We start from the raw sequence: 24,315 nt of genomic DNA on the forward strand, positions 1-24,315 counted from the left end.
AATTAAGCTGAGCCAAGGGCACTCTTCCAATCAAGATTATTTAAAAGGTTCTTGCCTTTAAGAGTTGAAGAAAGAAAAAAGGTAACAACTGCATGTAAATTGCCTCTTTTAAGTGATAAATAAAAGGTTCTTTAAGGCATGTAAAAAAGGCTCCCTTATGGCATCAGCTTTAAAAACCCTCTATTTGTAACTATTACTTTTAATAATGCATCATATCATCCTCTACCATACTTAAGCTAAACTTAACCACTGATGTTGAGTTTTTCCAAGTTCAGATGATCAATTGTGTAAGCATGGCATCCATATTTCACAGCTTTGGATCATAAAAACACTTAGATCAAGACTTTTGAAGTAATTACATAAAGTGGCCGGGCTGAATCATTGCACTGCAACCCCAGCATGAAGCGCCATCCGTTTTGTGCATCCGTGCGAACCTATCCTTTTGCTTGATTTTCAGAGATGCACGTTTTAGCATGCACGTCACAGGACCAGGCAAGATGTGTTGATAAGAAAGTCTACTGCTTGCTTTCTGAAAATAAGGGTAATGATCTGACCATGCAGGTGCATGAGAAGCATTTTGCACTGCTAGGCACATAAGAACAAAAGGGGGTAATGGTTACCAAGGAAACAAGCCTCTCTCCTGAAGTTTCAAAGAATTCACATGTAGGCATTTACGCATTGGCAATGCAGGATGTTAATGAGGCGAAGTGACAGTCGTGTGCTTCAAAACAAGCATTGCAAAAACCAAGCAAAATCTGAATACATTAATAGGCAAGCACATACATATGCACATATTCTAGTACGTGCTTATTCGACATTGCCTTCATTATGCAGTATCATGCGATGATGAATCTGTGGTCAAAAAACAGAAAAGTTCAACAGCGGTTGTCGTTTTATTATTAACAGATTATGATTTGATTTAATTTCGCTGTGCTAGAGAATCAGCAATTGAAACCCTATTAATATTTCATCAACCGTGGGAAATAATCCTCCATGTGTGAATGTCATAGCAGTCAAATACGAAATGGGGATTTGTAAATTAGGTCACAATTTATCTAGATACTCTGTCGACTTTAAATAATGTATCACATGCCTTGGGGGGGGGGGGGGGGGGGGGGCCGGGGGGTGCATCTTTATATAGCCACACGGTTTTATTTACTTTTATGTATTCGTTAAATATTAATTTAAAATATAACTGTAGCATAGAACAACTATGTTAAATCCAGATCAATTTTTATTTATTGATCTAATCACGCATGCTATTTACCTAAGAATGGGCAGTATTTATGTCATTTAGATTGATAAATACAATATGAGCGTTTTCTGTGTGATTCCACGGGTAGCAGAGCATGCTGCCTCTCTGTCTGAAGTGTTGTGAATACTTGAATGTCTCCTGCTTGCTGAGAGCTACACAAAAGGCTGACCAAGCGACAAGGTCCTCGCTGGCTTCGGTCGTGTTCGTCTCCCTCCTCCCGACTCCCACATCTCTGCACATCAATACAGCTGGGCCAGCCTGCAATGCAGCCATTATATAATGATACTACTGCCAACGCACACACACAGACACATACACCACTGAATAAAGAGAGAAGTCAAGACTTATTAGGTGTCACACACCTCTATAATACGTGAGAGAGAGCGAGAGCGAGAGCGAGAGCGAGAGAGAGAGAGAGAGAGAGAGAGAGAGAGAGAGAGAGAGAGAGAGAGGCTGAATAATGCTCCAATAAAAAGCACTTATATGATGTTTTGTCAAATTGGGAAATTTTTTAAAACGGGGGCCAAAAATGACGTGAATGGCGGATTTTAGTTTATATATGCAATGTTGTTAAACATAAGAACAAAAAATAGTTTTCTATTTAATATATGATATAACATTAATTTATGATTTATAAGTTGGGATGTAACAATATCAAAATCTCACAGAACGATAATACCTCGGTATAAAGTCCACGACACGATATTTATTACAATATTTAAAATGACAAATGATGACTTGGAAACGTGCCATAAGCATCTAAATTTTCTTCATCCTCTAATCATAACTGTTGCTTAGAGGTATGCGTTATAGTATGAGATGGGTCAAATGACCTAAAAATCCCTTTTATAAAATAAAATAATTGCACCAGATGGACCTTGACAAAGGTAACATCTATTATTTTTTCTAACATTCTCTATGTTAGGCCCGGAAGACCTATCGTTACATACAGTCATGTGACCACGATAATATTGAGACAATTTGAACACTGATCACAATAATGGTGATTTTTGTGGGCACAAAAGTGATATTGATTCAGTTCCATTAAGATTCAGGACTTGCAACCTGACTTGGACTCGCCTCTCTTGACTTGGGACTTGATTGGGACTTGAAAACAATGACTTGGTCCCACCTCTGAAAACAATTAATAGAAATCACAGCAGGAACACTAAAAGCTTTCCTGTAGCTCAGTGGTACGAGCATTGCGTTAACAAAGCAATCCCAGGGGATTGCACATACCTATGTATAAATGTATAGGATAATGCAATGTAAGTCGCTTTGGATAAAACCGTCTGCCAAATGCATAAATGTAAAATAACAGTATTATATTGTGCAAGTTATAATGTCTTTTACAGTAATAAACTGTTGTTGCAGATTACAGTAGGTATGCTTTAAAATTACAGCTATGTGCTGGCAAATATAGCTGCCAGTTGTTTACTGTAATTTAACAGAGAATTTTTTTACAGTGTACCAATGTCCTTAACATTATTTTTCAGGAATTCATACAGGTTTGGAATGACATATGGGTACATAAATGATTAAATAATTTTCAATGTTTGTTCAAATTTTACTTGCCTGATGTTCATCATTCAAAAAACACATTTACAGAATGAAAAATGCACTTGTTCATAGAAGGACCTAGTTAGCAATGCATTGACAACTTTGACAAATCGACAATTAAGCCTCAACATATCCGTGCAAGTGTTACAGGCCTTTAAAGAGTCACGTTAAACATTTCAGTGCTGTTCTGGTTTGCCCTAATAGAGAACAGAGGACCACTCAGACCCTCACGATGAGTTTTTCATGTACAGCTTGATGTGTTAATCTATATTTGATGAGCAATCCTTCCATCTCTACCCTCCTTCTATTCCCTTACCAGTGACTCAGTCCAGCGAGGTGTGTCAAATGCTGCATATGTGCAGCTTAAATGCAAAAATGGGTTACGTACATAAATATACTACATTTATAGTGTGATCAGGTGGAAAAGATGTAGAACAGTCTAATGCAGAGGCTCATATGTGTCTGTCCCTTGTAAATCTCAGTCTTTTTGTGAAAATGTTAAAACGATAAAAATCAAAGCAACGGGCATCTTGGGATGGAGTATGCACACAGAAGTGCCGTGGCATTGCACCAACCTCTGAGGGTTGCTATGGTTATAAATGAGGTTCAATCGCTTCTTCAGAAAACTAGGACGCAGACCAAGAGGAGAACTTTCAAACAGCCAAATGTTACACCAGAAATATACTATTGGGATGAGAAAATATCTTCGAATTGAAAACAGGATAGCTGCCCTATATTGGACCATTTTAATCAATATGTAAAGATTTCTGTGAGTGGATCTGTACAATGATGAATGGTGTTCTGAATATTTTTTTAAACGACACAGTATACTGCATGCAAGCATGTCTTTAATATTAACGATTTCTCAAAGTAGAAAAATTGGGATGGATCTACAATTTGAGCAATTCTTTAACTCTAATGCGCATACTATCCGTCCTAAATAGTATTCGAAAATAGAATTAGTATGTCCCAAATCATAGTATGTTGAAAAGAGTATTCCAAAGATTCCCGGATGGTCTACTACTTCTGGTAGAATTTCGAAGTGCAGAATGATGCACACTCAAACTGCTAATATTACCCACAACTCACCGCAAGTAGGCGGAGTTAAGTGACGCGCTACTGCATTAATAAAATTAAATAACTGATGCATCACTAAATTAATAAATATAAGCACAGAGTTAACATTACATATGAAACAAATGAATGAATGAATACTTAAATGGAAAGAAGAGCTGTATTTTGATGTGTGTGACAGTTAATGCCACAATGTTGTCTAGGAAACAACGGCCACTTCCGTTTCCTGTTGTGTGTGCATATTGTTTTGCTACACACTAAAATGTATATACTTTTCTATAACAAAAACAGTACATACTTTTAGTGCATAGTATAAGTAGGTGAATTGGGACGCAGCACGAGTATTATATGTCCAGTGTATGGAATTTAGCGACATTTAGCGGTGAGGTTGCAAATTGCAACCAATGGCTCTCTCCACTGCTCGCTCCCTCCCTTTCAAAGCACTACGGTGGCTGACACAGGAATAAGATGTTGTCACGTTTTCACTTCTTCACCAGTGTTGCCAAATTGGTGACTTTGTCGCTAGATTTAGCGACTTTTCAGACCCCTTTAGCGACCTATTTTTCAAAAAGCAACTAGCGACAAATCTAGCTACTTTCTGAATAAGCCTTGGCGGCTTAGCGAAACATTCTGCTTCACTTCAACTGCCCCGCGAGAGTGAGTTTTTGCCTTCCCAGCACAGCACTGCCGCTCTCTGTCTACTCTGTCCAGTGAGCACCAGGGAGAAGCAGCACATTCAGTTCAGACCGCACTGACGCATGAATTAGATACGAATGTACAAACAGTGTTTCCAAGAACTAATCACTTATTGACCTTGTTTGAGCATTTATGATTTAAAACGCGATGACTGTATGGACACATAAACATGAACGCAGATGGAATTTAGCTGTTCAACGAAAGGGACTGCTGGTGTGTAGTTTTAAGTGGTCGAGTTCACTCACTATTACAGTTTTTGTTGTCTGCCAACAGAAACAGAAAAAAATAATTAAGAACATATTTATTGTGCATTTGGGTGTATTGTTTTAATATAATACTGTATAGGACAGCTCAGAGAGTAGAATTATGAAGCAGACCTGAAGCATATAACTTGTCAGATACAACGTGATGCAAATTAGCGCTTGACGTCATCTGGCGACATTTCAGGCAGGCTTTAGCTACTTTCCATTAGTTGGCAACACTGTTCTTCACCGAAGGAGTGTTTGCGAAACCACCTCTGTAGAGCAGTTTGTCCGTTTAGGGCTACTGTAGAAACCAACATGGTGAATTCCATGCAAGGAGACCCACGGTGTATGTAGATAGAAATAGCTCAATCTAAGGTAATAAAAACATAACGCTTCATGTAATGTCTTTATAGACCTCTATAGACTATATTATATTGCATTTCTGTCGATACATCCTCCAAAAAATGACATACTGGACCTTTAAGAGTCGGTGTTGGTCGCTTTTGACTTGGACTAGTAAGAAACAACATAGCAACCACACAGCAGAACACAATAGCAAAAACACAGCAATGCACATATTTTGACTAAATATAGCTGTAACTAAAAAGTGAACAAGGCTACTTAGACCCGATATAGGCTACATATAGCAATGGCAATATTCAGCACAAGCCTAAATTTAATTACACACCGCAATATATGCATGCACTAGGTTACTAACCGCCGAAGCAGTGTCACGCTCAGTGTCGCGGGAGAGATGAGTAAAAACCGGAGCGTTCGAGTCTGGAGTCATGAGAATTCCTAAACCTTTCTCCTGAATCTCCCGAAGTAAAAAGGGCTTTTCTGGCGACACGGGAGGCATTTAACACGGCTAGAGTCTGCGGCATGTTGATCAAACAGAGTTGGCACGCTTTACGGTCCCAGTTCAGCAATGCATGCCGTGAACGGTTGTTGAGCTGTACGATGCATTGCAAATTGGGCATGCGGTAGTGCTGGAGCTCAGACTGGCCATACTGTCCACACATGGTGGTCTTGAGCTATCAGATTCCTGGCTTATTCTCTTATGTCATGCTGACAGATCCATCTGTCGGAATTGGTTCTGCGATGTGCGCGGAATTCCCGGTGGAATCTGTTCATTACAATGTTCAATAGCTTTACGATGTGTCCCTCTGCAATTTAGTGCGTTTTTATACATAAAAGGTTGTACAGGTTTGGGGTTAACATACTTGAAGACATAAAATTATACACAATCATACCTGATACTGCGAACTGCTATGTAAACATCGAAACCAGTGTTGCCAACTATTTTAACGTTAGCCTAACTACTAATTTGCTAAGCGTGGCAAGACGTCAAATGCTAATAAGCATATCTACGAGGCCACGCGTCATCGGGCAAAGTCGCTAAGATTTTTTATTTATTTTTTAAAACATTTTTCCTCTTTATTTTATTTCAAAGTCGGAAAAGAGGTCTGAAAAGTTGGTGAGTTGGCAACAGTTCGGTTCATTAAGAAACTCAACACGTGTGGTTGGTGAAGAACTACAACTTGTAGTTTAGGTACACAGGCCTTATTCAATACTGAATATTTCCAATAAATAAATATAGGTATAATTATACATGTGATATTTTAACCAAAATTTGCGTCTTTATTTTATTTAACACATCTCTCAATTTAAAACTATTTAAGTTTTTTATGTTATGATTTTATTATGTCAAGTTGTTGCTTAGATTGTTACAAAGCAGTGCAGTGACAGCAACTAGATGTTTGTTTAACGTCTGCATCCAACTTTTTTGTTTTTACTTTATTATCAAGGTGACTTTGAGTAGAAACAAATTCTTTCAATTCATTCTTACAATTATTTCCAGGACCATCTGTCACTATTTGGACATGAATTCTTTTAGGTAAGGCTGATATAGTCGCAGATGTTAGGTGAATTACCTCCGACTGGTATCTCTGTTGCTTTAGTGCCAACTCAGCAGTCTCAAGGTCAGAAGATGCTCTCAAAGCCTATATGAACATCACAGGAGAGCTAAAAAAAAAGTTGTCCCAAATTCAAAATGAGTACAATTCAAAAAACATCACACACGCCTCCTGAAATTTAATAGCCTCTTAGGTTTTTCCAAGAACCTGAGATGTCCTAGAACAAAAACGAAGGTTGTTGTCTTATAACTGCTGGTTTGTCTGCTTAAAAATGTTAAAAGTTGCAAAAAGTATTTGCATGTAGCCAGAAAGAAGTGCAAGATGAGGTCAAATTTGAGACATACAACATTTTTTGCACAGTTTATTTTTAAATGCATGAGTATGACATCTGTAGCTAATGCAATTGAAAAACAAACAAACAAAGATGTGCATTCGAAGTGCAGTCGTGCTTATAAACAGAAACCAAATGATCAGTTTCAATGTCAGAGACTTTTGCAATTTGCAATACAACATGCATTTTGAATCATTTACATTAACACTAATGCATATTAACCCAGATCTCTTCATAGCAATAACACAATAAACCTGATTAAAAATTTTTTGCTTAGAAATGTAAAAGCACAATTAAAGGGTATCCTTCATGCCTATAAAACCAAACAGTGCGGAACTAATTATGCACCAAAATTTCATACCTGGGAGGGGTTTACGGTTCATACAAACCCCTAATTATTGTAAAAAATGTGATGTTTCACAGATCTAATATCGAGAGCCTAGGGACTGTCACAGTGTCTGTCATAATGTTCCTCTCTGTGTTTTGCAGCAGTCAGTGTAGAGACACACGTCAAAGGAACAGTCTGTACAGCCATGCATGCTGTCTGAACACAGAGACGCAAAACACACAAGACACTTCAGACTCGACAGGAGAGGAGCTTAAGAGGACTTAATTAATGAGAGCGAAACATCTGCATACTAGCATGTTTCTGGCAGTCGCCCAACTCCATCTCGCTTTATGACAGTATACATTAACTGGCGCATGACCTCAGCACATGGTACATGTCATAAAAGACACATGCTGTCTGCACGGTCAGGCCGATTCATTAATGCCACTTAAGCCCTTTTCACACAGGATTAGTATTATCTGGGGACCTCGTGTCCTGTGATTTAGAAATTACCTACCCACATCTGTATTTCATGGCGCATTCGCACGGGATAAGTGAAGCCTGTGATTTTACTCAAATTTAAGGATTTATTTACCGGATATGATGGCAGGGCTTTGAGTATATTTTGTATAGCCTATAGTTGTATGGTGTTTAATGATATATGACCGTACCTGTCATCATTTGAGACCAGTGATCACGAACCGGACAGATCACCGCGATTGCGGGTCTCACCACCTGTTACGAGAGTTTCCATGAGAAATAACAAAACGGGAGACTCCCGGCCAAAACGACAGTGTTGGCAGGTATGGATTAGGGATGTGCTCTACGACTAATTTGACAGTCGTTTAAACGAAAGTTTTGTAACCGTGTCCACTAGTCTAAAACTAAGAATGGCCCAGAAGGCGGTCCAAAAACTTTGCGTATAGGGCCATGTAATACATTTTAAAGACTAAAGAATGTAGGCTATTAATCAAACTGTTCATATACAATATTTAATGTAGCTAAAACAGGCATATGCTGATGAGCCAACCCTGACTGGATCGTTTTAGCGGCTGCAAGATGTGATGCGATGAGCATTTGTTTGCTTTGGCTGGTCTGTGCCTGGGCTTAAAATATTTAGCCTATACAAAATCCATTTTATTTTCTCCTTTAAGTCTGTTTTTTCGGTCTCTAATTTGATTACTATAATTTAATTGAATTTTTATATATAATTTTAGCAAAAGTGTGTCTATTACACTGAAGTCATGAAACTTAAAATATTTAACAACAATTAATTAAAGCTTAAAAACGAATGTTTCATTATTTGTTTATTAAAATGATGTTGATTGAAAAAATATTGCTTTTTTAATTATGTCGCAATTTAGCCTACATGTTATAATTAGGGTAGGCCTATACCATATCAACAAGATAGCCTACATTATATAATGTTTTTATTATTTATAAAGAAGAGCAACATGTGTGTAAACAAAAAAGCGAATAGAAAGCCATGGACAAAAAGTCAGAACACATTTGATCTCGCGCAGAGCGAATGAAAAAGCCGTTAATAAAGCATACTGCCCAAATTAGCTAATTTATACAACATACTGTCATGAATGGTGAGGGAACAAGGACACAGTACAGAGGACCCAGACGCAGACAGCGGGTAAGGGGTTAACACAAACTTTAATAAATAATAAGCAACAAAACAAAGACCCACGTGGGGGTAAAGTAACAAACATGGAAACAGGAACAAGACTAACTAAACTAACTCAAAGACAGGAACTCACCACATTACACAAACACGACACAGTACAGTACAATGAACCAGCACTAGACAGAAGACACAAGGGCATTATAAAGGGGATAAATCAAGAGGGGACAGGTGCAGGACATGAACTAATTAACAAACAATAACGAGGAGACGAAAGGGCGGGAACAGAGACGCCACACCGGAGAGAGGGAGTATATGGAATGCCAAAACTGATTCTCTCCACATAAAACAAGAGGTTCTATCATGGTTCTGCCACAGAACAGAACCATGACAGAAGCCCCTCCTTAAGGAGCAGCATCCTGATGCTCCTCAAGGAACAAACAAGACTACACAGACTGTGACAAAAAACATAACTATACAAACACGACCAAAAACGTGATACATAGAAAAAAAAAGTCCAAACAAAGACATGGCGCCGGCTGGAAGGCCGGCTAGACAGTACATGGAGCCGGCTGGACAGTACATGGCGCCGGCTGGACGGCCGGCTGGACAGGACATGGCGCCGGCTGGACGGCCGGCTGGACAGGACATGGCGCCGGCTGGACGGCCGGCTGGACAGTACATGGCGCCGGCTGGACGGCCGGCTGGACAGTACATGGCGCCGGCTGGACGGCCGGCTGGACAGGACATGGCGCCGGCTGGACGGCCGGCTGGACAGGACACGGCGCCGGCTGGATGGCCGACTGGGAGACCAGCTATCACCGGAGACGAAAGGGCGGGAACAGAGACGCCACACCGGAGAGAGGGAGTATATGGAATGCCAAAACTGACTCTCTCCACATAAAACAAGAGGTTCTATCATGGTTCTGCCACTAGGTCAAGAAAAGCAAGACAAGGTGGGACAGAACCATGACACATACATGAACACTCGAGTCCGCATGTGATTATGATGTTAATATTATTTTACATGTTCTTGTTGAGGAAATGCAAGCGTTATGCTCGGATGAAAGTCGGCTCAATGTTTGTGAAAAATAACCCCGTCTGAGGAATCTGCGCCACACATACAACAGTGCTAAGCGATCATGTTTATTCAAGTGCTTTTTTGTGATAAACATTATAATAAAAGAAATTTCAAAGTTCTGTCAATCTAGAAGCTGAGACATTCTCATCTCAGTTTTATTGAGTGTGCTCAAGATGCATTCACCGCATTTACAGCTCATTCTGCCACCAAATAACGTAAATCTGTCTTTCCTGCATTTTAAATATGAACATATTGATAATTATTAAGTAATTGTTTACATAACTGTATGTAGCTTTAGATCATTGTCTACTTCTTCGTTTTATGCCTGCATTCCGCGCTTCCGTCTGCATTTTCCGCATTGCGCCAAAAAGAACATGATACAAGGTTACGCATGGCTCAGTGAAATTATTGTTTTGCCACTTTGATATGACATAGTTTGCGTAAAACCTACCCGTTTTCCTCCTTCAAAACAGCCCCACATCTCGTCTTTCAAGTGGTCATTCCTGAGCTTTGGCACAATGGAAACGCATGCTAGGTCTGACCTAAAATTAAAACATTTCGTTCCTGATACACTTTTAAAGTCTATTAATAATTATTTTATCAAACATATTGTTTTAGTAAGTGATTTAAAGTTTTTTTTTTAAACGAAACATTAAAATGGAAGTCATTTACATTATAACATTTTGTGTAATTTTTACACGTAATCTACTGTTGTTTTCAATATCGACTATACCGTTTAAACGACTAGTCGATTAGTCTCGCACATCCCTAGTATGGATATGACTCAGCACCCGAAATGATATCAAAACACTTCAACACAGCCTCCATTATTCGCAACCGGTGGATAAAACCTTGAAAAATGATGTATGAGCCCGACAAATCACAGAGATACTGATTAACACGGGACTAATATTATCACAGGACCTGGTGTTCGTCAAAATATGGTAGGTAATTTGCGGGGGAATTTTTACTTTACAAATTACAGACATGGCCGATTCGCACGGGATTAAGATCACAGACAACCTCTGCAATTATTACAAATGACTAGAGGTACCCAGGTAATACTAATCCCGTGCGAATAGGGCTTTAGACTGGCATTGGAGGGAACTCGATTGTATGGCTCTGCAACAGTATTGCTACTTTATATGCGGATAACCATCATTGACGTTAATTGATGGCAACGTGTCTGGTAATTGCGCAACCTACTTGGCAGCTATTTTGGGGATCCTTATTTCCACAGTGCGGTCTATTGGATAATGACAGGCATCAGTATCAATGGGTGAATGGACAACTAATTATGGTGATATTTGAAACGTGAAAGATGGCTTTCAGTCAAGCCCTGAAACACTAAACGAATAATAAAACTGTAAACGTAAACATTCGTATTCATTACACGTTTCACTCCTTTTAATGTCCACCATGTGAAATGTCTGATCGCTTAGAAAATGGATCCCTTCCAAGAAAATTAAATTAAATGGTTAAATCAAAACAAGCGCAGAGTAACACCTGTATGTTATACAATCTGCTTCTGAGAACTCTGTGTTCTCTCTTTGCATCTGTGTGCAGCCTTGCATACATGACCTAGTGCTTCGGTAAGGGCACAGGGCTTTGATTCACTGCTTACTGAATCACAGCGGACTCTTCAGACAGCTGAATCCTAATTATAGCAGTAAAAGTCAGACTGTGTGATTCTCCAATCAAGAAATTTAGTAGCTCAGAGAGAAATGTACAGCTATTCTTTACTGATTCCTGATTGTCTGAGGCACTTCAACAAGGGTGAAAGGTCTTCGCCATGGAAAAGAAAACAGTGTTAGTGGTGCTCATTTTGACTTAAAAAGCAAACTATATGTTTTCTTCATGTTTTCTTCATAAAAACAAAAAATTTTGTAATTTCCAAATTCAAATTGCACTTTTATTTTGCATTTGCTTTATTGTTTTCATTGCACATTGTTTGTTGAAACAATGTTTTATTAAAAAGAATTGCTCGAGAAAAATGTTTGCATAATCTGCATTCTTGCATAATGATTTTTTATAGTGCATAAGATATTTAAATATCAACTTAAAAAAATATTTGTATCTGCCTCCTTGAAGTTCATATTGGTTAAAGCGTTGTTTGCGGTCAGAAGTCCAGGGTGTCGTGTTGGTAGCGCAGTCGGGGGCTGTTCTCGCTGTAGAACTGACTGAACCAGCGTCTGTGGTTCTGTATAGCTGAATCTTCTTTCACAAGCATGGGTTTGGAGATGTAGGTCTTGTTGTTCCAGATCATCACATCTCGTTCAAACTGTCACAACGAAACAACAAGTTACTGTTTTTGACAACTTATATATTTTCATACTAAAATATTTTCATGCACTATAACTAAATATGATGACTGATATGTCCTTCACAGGCAAATGCTAATACAGATATTTAGAAAAATATAATATATATTTTATAATATAATATAATAAATATCAACAAAATTGGGAAAAAAAACATAAGCATAAGTCATTATATGTGAATCCGCCATATATGTAACTGGCTTGGTTGATATGAAAAATATTATCTATTTATAGGTAATTTACAGAATTTTTATTGTGTGAACTACTAGCAACATATCCCCAATTCCAGCTATTACTGTATATCAGCTTGAACTCTTTGCATATTCTTTTTAGACAATGTAAAGCTATATTGTAGTAAGAAGGACACATTGACTTTTTGTTCTGTATCAGACACACAGTGTGATCTTTGTCTGTGTTACCTGGATACATTCAGCCCGAAGAATGAACTTGGGTACCAGGGGAGGAATGCTGCTCTGGTAGAAGATGGTGTGTGATACACACTGCAGTAAAGGCTCGACGGGGGTCACGCAGTGCATGATCACACCTCGCCCCAAGAAACTGTGTTCAAAAAGCAGGAAGACAACACCAGGACCCACCTACAAATGCAAAACAAAACATTTACAATAATGCACATGAGTAATATAACATTGTTTTTTATAATCTTAAAGTCGGGTTCTTGTTTTATCGATAATTTCACACTTGTAATTTTGTGTGAGATCAAATCAAGTGGATCAAACCAAAAATATATCTTCCCTTATTCCTGTTGCATGTATGTATTCTGACAGATCTCACACCTAAAGTACAGTTTGTGCACTCATTCCACCCTCACAGAATCAAACACATTTTACAACAAGTGAAGATTCACTCACGCACAGCCTTGAATTTTGACCATTCTCACACATACCATCAGGTTTATTCGCAGTCACTATGGTGACGAGACAGTTCCTTTCAGACAAACACGCCTTGAAGAAAAATGATGGCATTGAAGCTTAGACTGCTACACAAATACAACAAATAAAACCCTTTACTGTTATCCGGACAATAATCACTTCTGAGATTATAAAATAATTCTATATCTCGTACAGCATAGAATCTGAACGATCTAACCCATAATGTGTGATTCAGAAAGAGTCTGTCTCTAGTGCAACAGTAAATCTGACACAACCCACGGTGATAAATTACAGCAATGCACACACGGGAGCTGATATTTCATTTACATAAAAGCATGCTGTATATGCACTCGACTCGCTGCTTTAATATGGCAAACAACCCTCGCAACACAAAGATCACGGCACCGCTTTAAAATGCAAGATCGGTCATGACTTTATTTTCATTCTGATAATTACAGATTGTCTCAAGGCATTTCACAGCTCACGGGCTCCCTCTGCCTGATAGTCCTGCCATTACCTGTCTTGCCAGGACGTCCAAATCAAGAAAAGGCCAGTGGCGTCCAAACACAGTGAGAGCGTGTTTCACCAACATCTGTGAGCAGTGCTGGTTTGGCTCGGGTTCTGGTTTCCACTCCACCTACAAATAACAAATAATGATAATTAACATTCATAGGGGTACATCATGGAAAAAACTCCATACGTCCTTTATGTAAATCGCTTGCCTCTATTGTACACTATTTTTGTCAGGACCCGGGTTTGATCTATCGCTGTTCTTTCAGTTTCTCACGTGCGCTCTCGCACAGCTACTCTCACTTACCGCTCACACAGCTGTTCCCCCTTTCCTCATTATTTTCTTAACATAACACACAAGCCATCATGGAGATCGAAGCGAAGAGATCGTCTCTTCGCTCTGCTGTGGAGTTACAAGGAGCATTGCTGGGCCGGCATGAAGAGGGTTTGGCTGTTACTCAGCAGACGGTGGATCCATTGTCCACTCAAGTTTTCGACCTAACCGCTCACCTGAAACAGATGCGCTTTTCCGAAGCAGCTTCCCTTCTCTCTGGACCAGCCTCTCAAGAACACCATCACGAGCCCCGCATTAATAACCCTCCTCCTTATGATGGTGAACCTAGTTTGTGCCGTTGCGCTTATTATTCTCATCGTTTGTCTCCCACAGAACGAAACTACGATGTCTGCAATCGAGAGCTGCTGGCGGTTCGGCTGTCTCTGGAGGAGTGGCGACACTGGCTGGAGTGCTCTACTATTCCTTTCATTGTGTGGACCGACCATAGAAATCTTGAATATATTCAGTCCGCCAAACTGCTGAATGCCAGACAGGCTCGCTGGGCACTCTTCTTTGGGCCATTCGATTTCACGCTATCCTATCGGCCCGGTTCTAAGAATGGCAAACCTGACATGCTGTCACGATGTTTTAACCCCCCAGAGGACTCGCCCCCTCCGGATACCATTCTGCCCGTTGACCGTGTGCTGGGGGCGGTTACCTGGGGTATCGAGCAGCGCGTCAGGCGGGCTCTGGCGGGAATTGAGGTGCCTTGGGGTTGCCCAGCGGGTCGCCTCTATGTTCATAAATTGGTCCGCCCCGCCATACTCCAGTGGGGCCACGCCTCCAGACTCACGTGTCATCCGGGGGTCAGAAGATCCTGGGGTGGGCAAGTTAGAGTCTGGTGGCCTGCCATGGCGGAGGATGCCCATCAGTTCTTCAGTGCATGCCCGGTCTGTGCCCAGTGTAAGTCCTCTAACTTGCCCCCCCAGGCTGCTCCAACCTCTCCCCATTCCTTCCCGTCCCTGGTCACATATTGCCCTGGATTTTGTGGTTGGTCTCCCTCCATCCAGTGGCAATACTGTGGTTCTTACTGTAGTGGATCGCTTTTCCAAAGCAGTTCACTTCCTTCCCCTCCCCAACCTTCCCTCTGCTAAGGAGGGAGGAGGCAGCCCGGGCGGTCGTCGACCACGTCTTTCGGATTCACGGTCTTCCGGAGGACGTGGTCTCCGACAGGGGTCCCCAGTTTACCTCTCTCTTCTGGCAAGAATTCTGTCGACAGATTGGTGCTTCCGCCAGTCTGTCGTCTGGATTTCACCCAGAGACTAACGGCCAGTCTGAGCGTGCCAACCAAGAGCTGGGACGGATGCTCCGATGCCTGGCTTCTCAGAATCCCTCCACCTGGAGCCAGCAGCGTGTGTGGGCTGAGTACGCTCACAACTTGTTGCCGGTGTCATCGACTGGACTGTCCCCGTTAATGTGTTGCCTGGGTTACCAACCTCCTTTTTTTTTCTTCCCAGATTTCCGAAGCGGCGGTTCCCTCGGTCCAAGCTTTTATTCACCGCTGTCGCCTCACTTGGAAGAGGGCCAGGGAAGCACTTATCTGTGCCAGGGGTCGCACTAAGCTTGCCACCGACTGTCACCGGAGGGCTCCCAGATATGTCTGTGGACAGCGGTTATGGCTCTCGACTAGAGATCTCCCTTTGCGGGTCTGGTACCCCACTTTATAGGGCCATATTCCATTGTCAAGGTCCTTAGTCCGGTGGTGAAAGACTTCGGTTGCCTAATTCCCTCAGTAGGGTTCATCCGGTTTTCCACGTTTCCAAAATTAAACCGGTCCGTCGTTCCCCCTATGTTCCCCCTGTGTCCTCACCTGTCTCTCCCCCTCCTCCCCTGATCATTGATGGCTCCCCTGCCTTCAAGGTCAGGAGGGTGCTAGACTCCAGGTGACGTGGGCGGGGATTCCAGTATCTGGTAGATTGGGAGGGCTACGGTCTGGAGGAGAGGTGCTGGGTCCTGGCCTGGGACATCCTGGACCACTCGCTCATCGAGACTTTCCATCTCCGTCATCCCCCTCCGTCCTTGAGCGCGCCGGGAGGCGCTCCTGGGGGAGGGGGTACTGTCAGGACCAGGGTTTGATCTATCGTTGTTCTTACAGTTTCTCACATGCGCTCTCGTACAGCTGCTCTCACTTACCGCTCAGACAGCTGTTCCCCCTTTCCTCATTATTTTCTTCCCTTTATATTCTCCTCCGTTCTCTCTCTCGTTGCTTGTGTGTTTTGCTTAATGCCTTGCTGTGGATTATCGTTTTTGTCGAGTCAGTCTTGCTTTGCACTAATCTTGTTTTTGCCTAGTTTGCTTGTTGCTGTCCGGTTTTGGAGTTCGCTCGCTGTTCCTGTCTTCGCCTTGCTGGTCTGATCCCTGTGTGACGAGGAAGGCGTGACGAGAGCCGTGGGAAGAAGCGAGGCCGGGACGCGATTCCTCCCACGGCTCTCGTCACACCTTCCTCGTCACACCCTGCCTGTCTGATTCTCGAGCTGTCTTTGCCCTACGGATAACGTTCGCCCCTCGGATTACCCACGCCTGCCCAACTTCGATCTGCCTCAGCCCTGAACTGTTTTGTGAACTATTTTTGCCCTGCTACGGGTTTTTCCTTAGTTGTCAGTTTTTTTCAGTTTTTGTTAATAAACTTCTTCCCACATCCATTTGCTCTTGGGTCCTTTCTTTGTGAGTGTGACAATTTGTACCCTTTGAGAACTTTTTTTATGTTTGTTGATTGTGTTTTGTACATTTCTGTCTAGTTATTTATTGCTTGTACAGCACTTTGGTCTACCTCTATGTTTCTTTTAAACGTGCTATATAAATAAATTGATTGATTGATTATTGGCATTGCAATGACTTTCGAGCCAAGGCAGGGAAACTGGGTGATTCACCCCAAACTAAAAGTCTTTCATCATTTACTTTCCAAACCTGTATGACTTTGTGCAGAACACAAAATAAGATATTTTGAAGAACGTTGGTAACCACACAACACTGACCCCCGTTGACTTCCATTGTATGGAGACAAAACCACTGAGACATTTCTCATAATATCTTCTTTTGTGTTCCTCAGAAGAGAGAGTTGTAAACAGATTTTAAACAATATGAGAATGAATAAATGATGTCAGAACATTTATTTTTGGTTGAACTACCCGTTCAAATTGCATACGTACTACATACAATCACAATACATTTGACAGCTGTGGTATCAATTTCAGCTCTGCCACATCACAATTATGGTTCTCTGTGACAAAAACAAATACTTTGTTTGGAATGTGTGTGCTGATTCTAACCTTCCAATCGTGTCGTATAAACTCCCAGGTCTTGCTGTTGGTGTAGCGGAGATCAACGCCACTGACAATGCCCGGAGTGTGCAGATGAGCCAGGTGTGCAATATCCGCAGCGTTCTCTGGAATCTCCTGGGAAAAAACAAAGATGAACTGGAGAATCACTGGGTGGGTCCCTAGCTGGAGATGTTATTATGTATATTTCTAAACCACAGATACAGAAAATCCCATTACTGTATATAAATGTACGAAATGTTCATAGTGTTTGCAGGCTATTATGTACCGTTTCTGTCCCTAGACTCTAGATCTGTCTGTTAAAGGCAATAATTGACTGGTAGTCAATTTAAATATTAAAAACTAAAATAAATAAGCCTCACCTCAATATGTGCATTAATGAAATGTTCGGTGCGACCACGGTAAACCCATTCTCCACGTGTGATCTCACTCTGTTCTGGCACTCTCCAGCTGGGCTCTAACCCATCGCAGTGAAACCAGACCAGAACCTGTCCGTTGATCTCACAGCTGGGCCAGCACCGCACCTTCGCAAACTCGGGCACTAGAGAGCCATATATGCACACTTAGAAAGTACACATTGTTATCTGAGTGAATTTTTGAATGATCTGATCAGTAGGATTTAACAGTAGGCTATACAGTATGAGAAAACAATATGTAATGTCTCACCTTTATCTGCATACGGGATCTTGACACATTTCCCATCTTGCCCTCGAAACTGCCAGCCGTGAAAGGGGCATTCTATGCAACCCCCTACCACTCTTCCGCCTACAGCCAGGTTGGCACCTAAATGGGGGCAGTAAGCATCCACCACATAAGCCTTGCCGTCTTGTCCACGTAACACTGCCACCTGCTGCCCTAAAATACAATCAAGCAAACAAATAACATTTTGGTTTTATTTCTGTGGTGAAAACACTGCATTTGCATTGTTAAGGTTGTTTGTTTAATTCCCAAGGAACACACCTACTGAAAAAATGTGCACTGTAGGTTGCTTTGGATAAAAGCTTTTGCCAAATGCGTAAACGTAACCAGTGTTGCAGGTGCCATAACACGGAATCACCTAAAGGTGGCAGTATTGTTTTTTTTTTAAAGAAGAACCCTTTTTTGGGGAGCTATCATGTTCTTTTTTCTTTGCTGTGTTGCGTATCCTTAAGTAATGTTTTTAATTCTTCAATAGTGTATTGTATTTAGCTGTTAGATCCAATATGCATATGAAATGTTAAGATATTGTGTGTTAATAGATCTCGCTTCATCACTGCCTTACAGTTACTCAACTGTTCTATTTCAAGTCAACTTTTCTACAAGCCAAGAGGCAGATGAGAGAATAAAGTGTTGATAATAATAACAATTGCAAAATAAATCAATAATTGGAAATATATAAAAAGATCTAAATATTTACATTACCTCTCTAACGTAGGCAGCACACAACCTAAAATAAGTTTTAAACAAAGCATCTATTATTCATCTATACCACTTATTACAGTTGGGGTCACAGGGGGTAAAACAAAAAATATAAGTATAAATAAAAGAATAAAGTACAACACAGATGCAGTTCTGCTCTTCTTAAGATGGACTCCAACCTCTCATATAACTGAATATTCAATCAATATGCAGAATAACCAGAAATCCTCTTCTCCTATGTGAGATTCTGACCAGAGTATAATGTAAACCACACCTTTCGAAAGGTCTGGCTACATGAGACTTCTCAACCAAATGAGCCAAATGCAGAAGTTAATAATTAAGTAAAAACAAATATGCTACTAAAGTGTATCAGTTAATGATTGTTGTTTTTTGGCAAGGTTACAGCTTTTATATAACCAGAAACAGGCGTATCAACAGTCCAACACATTCCCTCAGAACTGTAAAACCTCTCTCTCTCTCCCTCCAGGTCTACATCTTTAAGGCTGAAAACCTCCCTCTCAGTTATGCTGATCTGAGTAGTTTTATTTGCCTGCAATGCAGCGTCTCGGATGACAAAATCTCACACACATAAAAGAAACAGTAGAACAATTTTGTAATAGAAAAACAAATGATAAACATTAAATTATGCTTAAAACATGCATATCAATGCCGAAATCAGAATATATATTGCAAAGGCCAAGGCTATTTTATTTTGATTGTAGAAAAGTATCTGTGCACATGTGTAAACATATCAGTTATCGTATCTGATTTCTGTCAGATATCAAGCCAACAGCCCACTTAACTTCAGCGTTTTATGAAATGCACATCAATGCAGTGTGTAGCAGTAACTGCAATGAAAAGCTTTCCTCTTTGTGAACATTAATGGAAAGTCTATTTAGCTGTCTCGCTGCTCAGAGGTAGACAACCGCTTTTGGTCTGTAGTTTGAGATTCTGTTCAGATGGAAGGAGTGAGAACAATCAATTATTTTATTATTTTACAGACATCTGACGTTTGAATGTTTGTAAGAAATTGCCTTTTTGACATTATTACCCTCTGCAGTATTTTGCTGCAGAGAAAGCAACTAGAAAGGCATTTGTGTCAGATTAAACTGTCTATATATAAAGGTGTGTATACAGTATATACTGTATATACACCACATTTTGAATAAAGAAATAAGGATTTGTGAATTATGTTTATTTTTCCCTTCCCTTATGTTTTGGAGATAACATTTGTCCTGCTTTCTGCCAATGTTTTAACAAAAAAAAGGGCATTAAAGTTCATGACAGTCTTAATAGTCTCTAGGGAGCAAAATCACAACAGTGTCTCTGTATCCCAATGACAAAACCACGAAGGCTTTGTTTGAAGATTTCACTGAAACCCAATGGTCTTTGCAACATGATAAGGCATCTGAAAGTAACTCAGCTAGGCAACAGACATTTAAACATAACAAAAGCCATTACTTGGCTATACAAAAGACAAAGACTTGGGTTAAGCTCTTGTGTACGTGCAATGTCGGAGCTGCACGTACACATTACACAAGAGCCTTATCATGGTTATAGACTTCTTCAGCAACCTTGTCTGAAGTCAATCAATTGCTTGTTTGCACTTTTATTACCCAGAATGCTCAGCGTCTCTCAGAAGTTGGTCTTTGCCACAGGTTTAGCAAAATCTGAGTTGGATTTTGTCCACTACAAACAAGCACATGGTGATATTGATATCACTTGCATATCGATGTATAGCTATACATACTGTCTTTCTGGTAGATCGCCAAGGTCATGGGCTCAGTTCCCAGGAAACCCATTGACTGATAAAACTGCACACACATTTGTACATTGCAAAAAAATGTCTTTTTTACAAAAATAACTGTAAAATTCAAAGCTTTTTCAACATTAAGACTAAAGGCTCAAGACAACAGCATATGTAAGTATACTGCTTTGTTCCTGTACTGTTTATCAGTGTGAGAAATTAGACAATGTTGTTTCAAATAGTCTCACCCTCTGCGTGAAAACATGCATGGCTTACACTTTGAAAAATAAAGGTGCTAAAAAGGGCTATTCAGAGTGATGCCGTGTAACAACCATTTTGAATTCCCTTAGGCCCGATTCACATTTCGCGTCTATTCCGCGCGCATATTCGTTATTTTAAATTATTTTAAATGTAGACGCGCGGCAGCCTCGCGGAAATAGGTGGCGACGCGCTCTTTTTTTCAGGAGCGTCGGCGCCGCATCGAGATGAAAAAATCTCAACTTTTCAGAAAGCCTCAAGCGCACCGCAGGTCATTTGACAAGAACCAACCAGCCAATATAGACAAGATCAATGAAAATGGAGACACAGATGATCACAGCATAACTAAATCTAGTAGCAGAGTTATTGCGAAGTATTTTCAGTGCATATAATCCATATATCCTTTGTTTATACTTCCTCGTCTCAACGGCTATCGTGGCCCATGGTTGCTCAGCGACGACAGACGCCATGAGAGCGCAAAGTCCAGGCGCTTCGGGAAAAAAGGAGAACACAGTGCAGCTCGCGTTTTCCGCGCCGTTTTAGACGTGAAATGTGAATCGAGCCTTAGAGTCCTAGAAGAAACATTTATTTCTTGTATGCGTTTGTAGTACATTTTCCCACAGAGAACCTTTTTCGCAACAGAAAGGTTTTTTATGGAACCATACCAAACAAATACCTTTTTATAGAACGCATGTGCTACTACAATATTATTAAGTGATAATATGTTGCGTTATGGATAGCAAGTCAAGATGGATGCCACCAACTTCGCTTCTGTTTTTGAGGTGACCTGAAAACCCATCTGGTTACAAAGCTGTCAGCGCAGAGCTATTTCAGTCCCAGATCTGCGTCTGCGCAAGACACATTGCAGAATATGTGCAGGGAGACACATTTCCCATTTCCCAAAATTTCCCATTTGTACCTGTTAAGGGCGACACGTTCTTGCGTAAAACGGGACTCTGTTGGAGGGTTTCTGCATTGATGGACTGTGCACATGCGTCCTTCGGACGTCCTCGTTTTTATATAGCATAACTTTTAAATGCAAAACGCGTCAGTGCGACTCACGTGTGCAGACCAATAATTAAAATATAGCGATGTTTCTGCTCTGTGCTGTTTGATACATGAAGAGGTCATAAAATCCAACTGGACACTTGACGCAGTGAGAATCTTACCCTTTTAAACCATTAAAAACATTTACGCGGTGTTTTGGGGGCTTATTCCAGCAGGATTTTATGGGACCATTATAGGCTCCATTAAAACTAGGTAATGCAATTCCCACTGTAACGATTAGATCCATTCGAATTTCTTTCTGTGATAATTTGATTGGTTTTTTTTCAGCAGGGGTAAACAGTGTGACATTTCACGTTTCACTTTGCGTCGCTACATACCCAGTATAGTCACGCTCTTTACGTCTCCTCTCTCCAGCATGTGAGAGTCCAAAACCCGGTACCATCCATTGGGATAAACCGGGGGTAATTCTCCAGTCTTGCGTCTCCGCCGCACCTCGTTGGCCGCTTGCGCACGGGAGCGCCCGTCCTCCGCGATGTAACCCACTTCATCCACTCCACGGAGAAGCTCCAGAGGAGCGAATAACAGTCTGTACAACCAACCCACAGCTAAGAGAAACACTCCCACAAAGATGCAGGCTGCGGCCCGCGCAGGGGCACCGGCCAGTCCCGTCCTCCGCCAGAGTTCTGGGTATCCTCCTCCGAAAAGCGTGCGTGATGGATCTTGAACGTTCATCACGAAAGCGGCGGCGATGCCGATCGCGACCACCGCGACCCCCTTGAACATCAAGGATGCCCGTGAATTATCCATGACGAAGAAACGTACACATGCACCGATTCGGTATCCTGTCACAGTGACACACACCCACATTAATGACAATAATGCTCTTGATAATTCCTCCTGCCCTCTTTGGTTTCTATGCAATCATCGGTGTCGTCCACGTACCAAACAAAACGTTGCGCATGTTTATGCATGTTTTTTCAAAGGGTCATAGCGTGTCCGTGGCGTTCAACAACTCCGTTGATACGGGACTCGGCGATTGATTGACATACGTGATGCCACGCCCACACGTCAGGTGAATTAAAGCGTTGTGCATCGTTGTGCGCTTTTACCTCCATGGGCAAAGTGCGTGATTATTTAAACAGCCTGTGATTTTAGCAATTAAGTATACAATTAAGTTCTGGAGAAAATCACAAAATTTGTGTCAACAGCGAGATAGAAAATCTAATTCAAGTCAATTTGTTCTGTAAGGAAAAAAGATATTGATTGTTGACAGGGCCGGCCCAAGCCTTACGGGGTCCTAAGCAGACTTTTATTCGGCGTCCCCCTGCCCCACAATACAATCGACTATTGCCAATGTTTGATTATTTGCATTTTATTAATGCACCCAATTCTGTTAGCTGTGTTTGGGATGTAGGAATTTCGCAAAAACACATACAGAAAACATTGCATTACATGTGATTGTCAAAACATTTGATAATTTCGTTACTTCCAATTTTAGGTGAACTGTCCCTTTAAATTTTAAGCACAGACCACAAAGGTTGTGGAATTTATTGTTCAATGCATTTATCTATTTGCAAAGATTTTATTTAAAGTATCTTTTTTTAACCACAACCTATAGACACCGTTTTAAAGCCACACATTTAGTTTTTTTACTTGATAACCATTAAATAATTTACAATATGCACACAATTACTCTTATCCCAAATAAAACCCTGAATTAACAGATAATTATAAATTACATGAATCACGTAAAATACATATTTTAAATCTAAATCAGCATTGTGTCGTTTGCATCAGTGAATACTGTCCGATGTTCAACATTTCTATCGTTAAACACTAAACAGTTGTCAAATATTGAATGTTTTTAGTCACTTACAGTATGTCGTGTGTTGCACAGCATTTCAACTTTAAACTGAAACGTCTTACTGAACAGCTGAAGACGTGACATTTGATTGGCCACCTTACTTATTTTGATACTGCAATGTTGCGTTTAGTCAGTAATTTAACAAATTTTGACACACCACTGAAAAATTAGTGGGTGCGGCCCTGCATGAGAAAATGGATGTGTGTAGTGAATATATCACAAAAAACTGTAATTTCGTGTGCTCTTGGGGGCCCCCTAGTGGCGGCGAGGTTGATGTAAAATATTTTATTTATACCTATGGACTGCATTTCCAATGCACCTGCTATTTTGCGTATCCTAGTGGTAAATATACGTATACACTGCCATTGAAAAGCTTTTTTTATTTTCATGTTAGTGCATAAACTAATAAAACATTAAAAAATGTATTAGTGCATGCTAAAATTAACATGAGCTAAGATTAATAAATGCTGTGAAAGTTCATTGTTTGTTTAAGCTTATTAATAAATAAACGTATGGCCATACTGTAAAGTGTTACAGCACCTATTGTATATTTTAATAAAAACACTTTCAATTTGATCTTTTATGCAATAA

General features: G+C 40.7%; 1 protein-coding gene across 2 annotated transcripts; it reads right to left on the bottom strand.

Moving 5' to 3' along the window:
* Nucleotides 1-7,087: 7,087 nt before the first annotated feature.
* On the bottom strand, nt 7,088-24,197 carry zgc:92275 (cholesterol 7-desaturase nvd). Of its 2 annotated transcripts, XM_057360918.1 has the most exons (7): nt 22,238-24,187; nt 18,116-18,304; nt 17,812-17,990; nt 17,441-17,566; nt 13,845-13,964; nt 12,857-13,033; nt 7,088-12,397 (listed from the first exon to the last, which is right to left on the bottom strand). In XM_057360918.1, the coding sequence occupies exons 1-7, from the start codon at nt 22,725-22,727 to the stop codon at nt 12,236-12,238; spliced, it is 1,443 nt and encodes a 480-aa protein (XP_057216901.1). In that variant the 5' UTR covers nt 22,728-24,187; the 3' UTR covers nt 7,088-12,235. The 2 variants fall into 2 exon arrangements, with proteins under 2 accessions (XP_057216901.1, XP_057216902.1); XM_057360919.1 differs by lacking the exons at nt 7,088-12,397; nt 12,857-13,033 and adding an exon at nt 13,095-13,399 and having other exon boundaries at nt 22,238-24,197.
* Nucleotides 24,198-24,315: the final 118 nt, after the last annotated feature.

The sequence above is a fragment of the Triplophysa rosa genome, linkage group LG19 (assembly GCF_024868665.1).
Source record: "Triplophysa rosa linkage group LG19, Trosa_1v2, whole genome shotgun sequence".
NCBI lineage: Eukaryota > Metazoa > Chordata > Actinopteri > Cypriniformes > Nemacheilidae > Triplophysa > Triplophysa rosa.

Coding starts and splice junctions, on each gene's coding strand:
- zgc:92275 (XM_057360918.1), bottom strand. CDS start 22,727: ATGTGGGTGTGTGTCACTGTGACAGGATACCGAATCGGTGCATGTGTA. Junction 13,965..17,440: donor TTATACGACACGATTGGAAG/GTTAGAATCAGC, acceptor TGTTATTTGTAG/GTGGAGTGGAAACCAGAACC. Junction 13,034..13,844: donor TGGACGTCCTGGCAAGACAG/GTAATGGCAGGA, acceptor TTGCATTTGTAG/GTGGGTCCTGGTGTTGTCTT.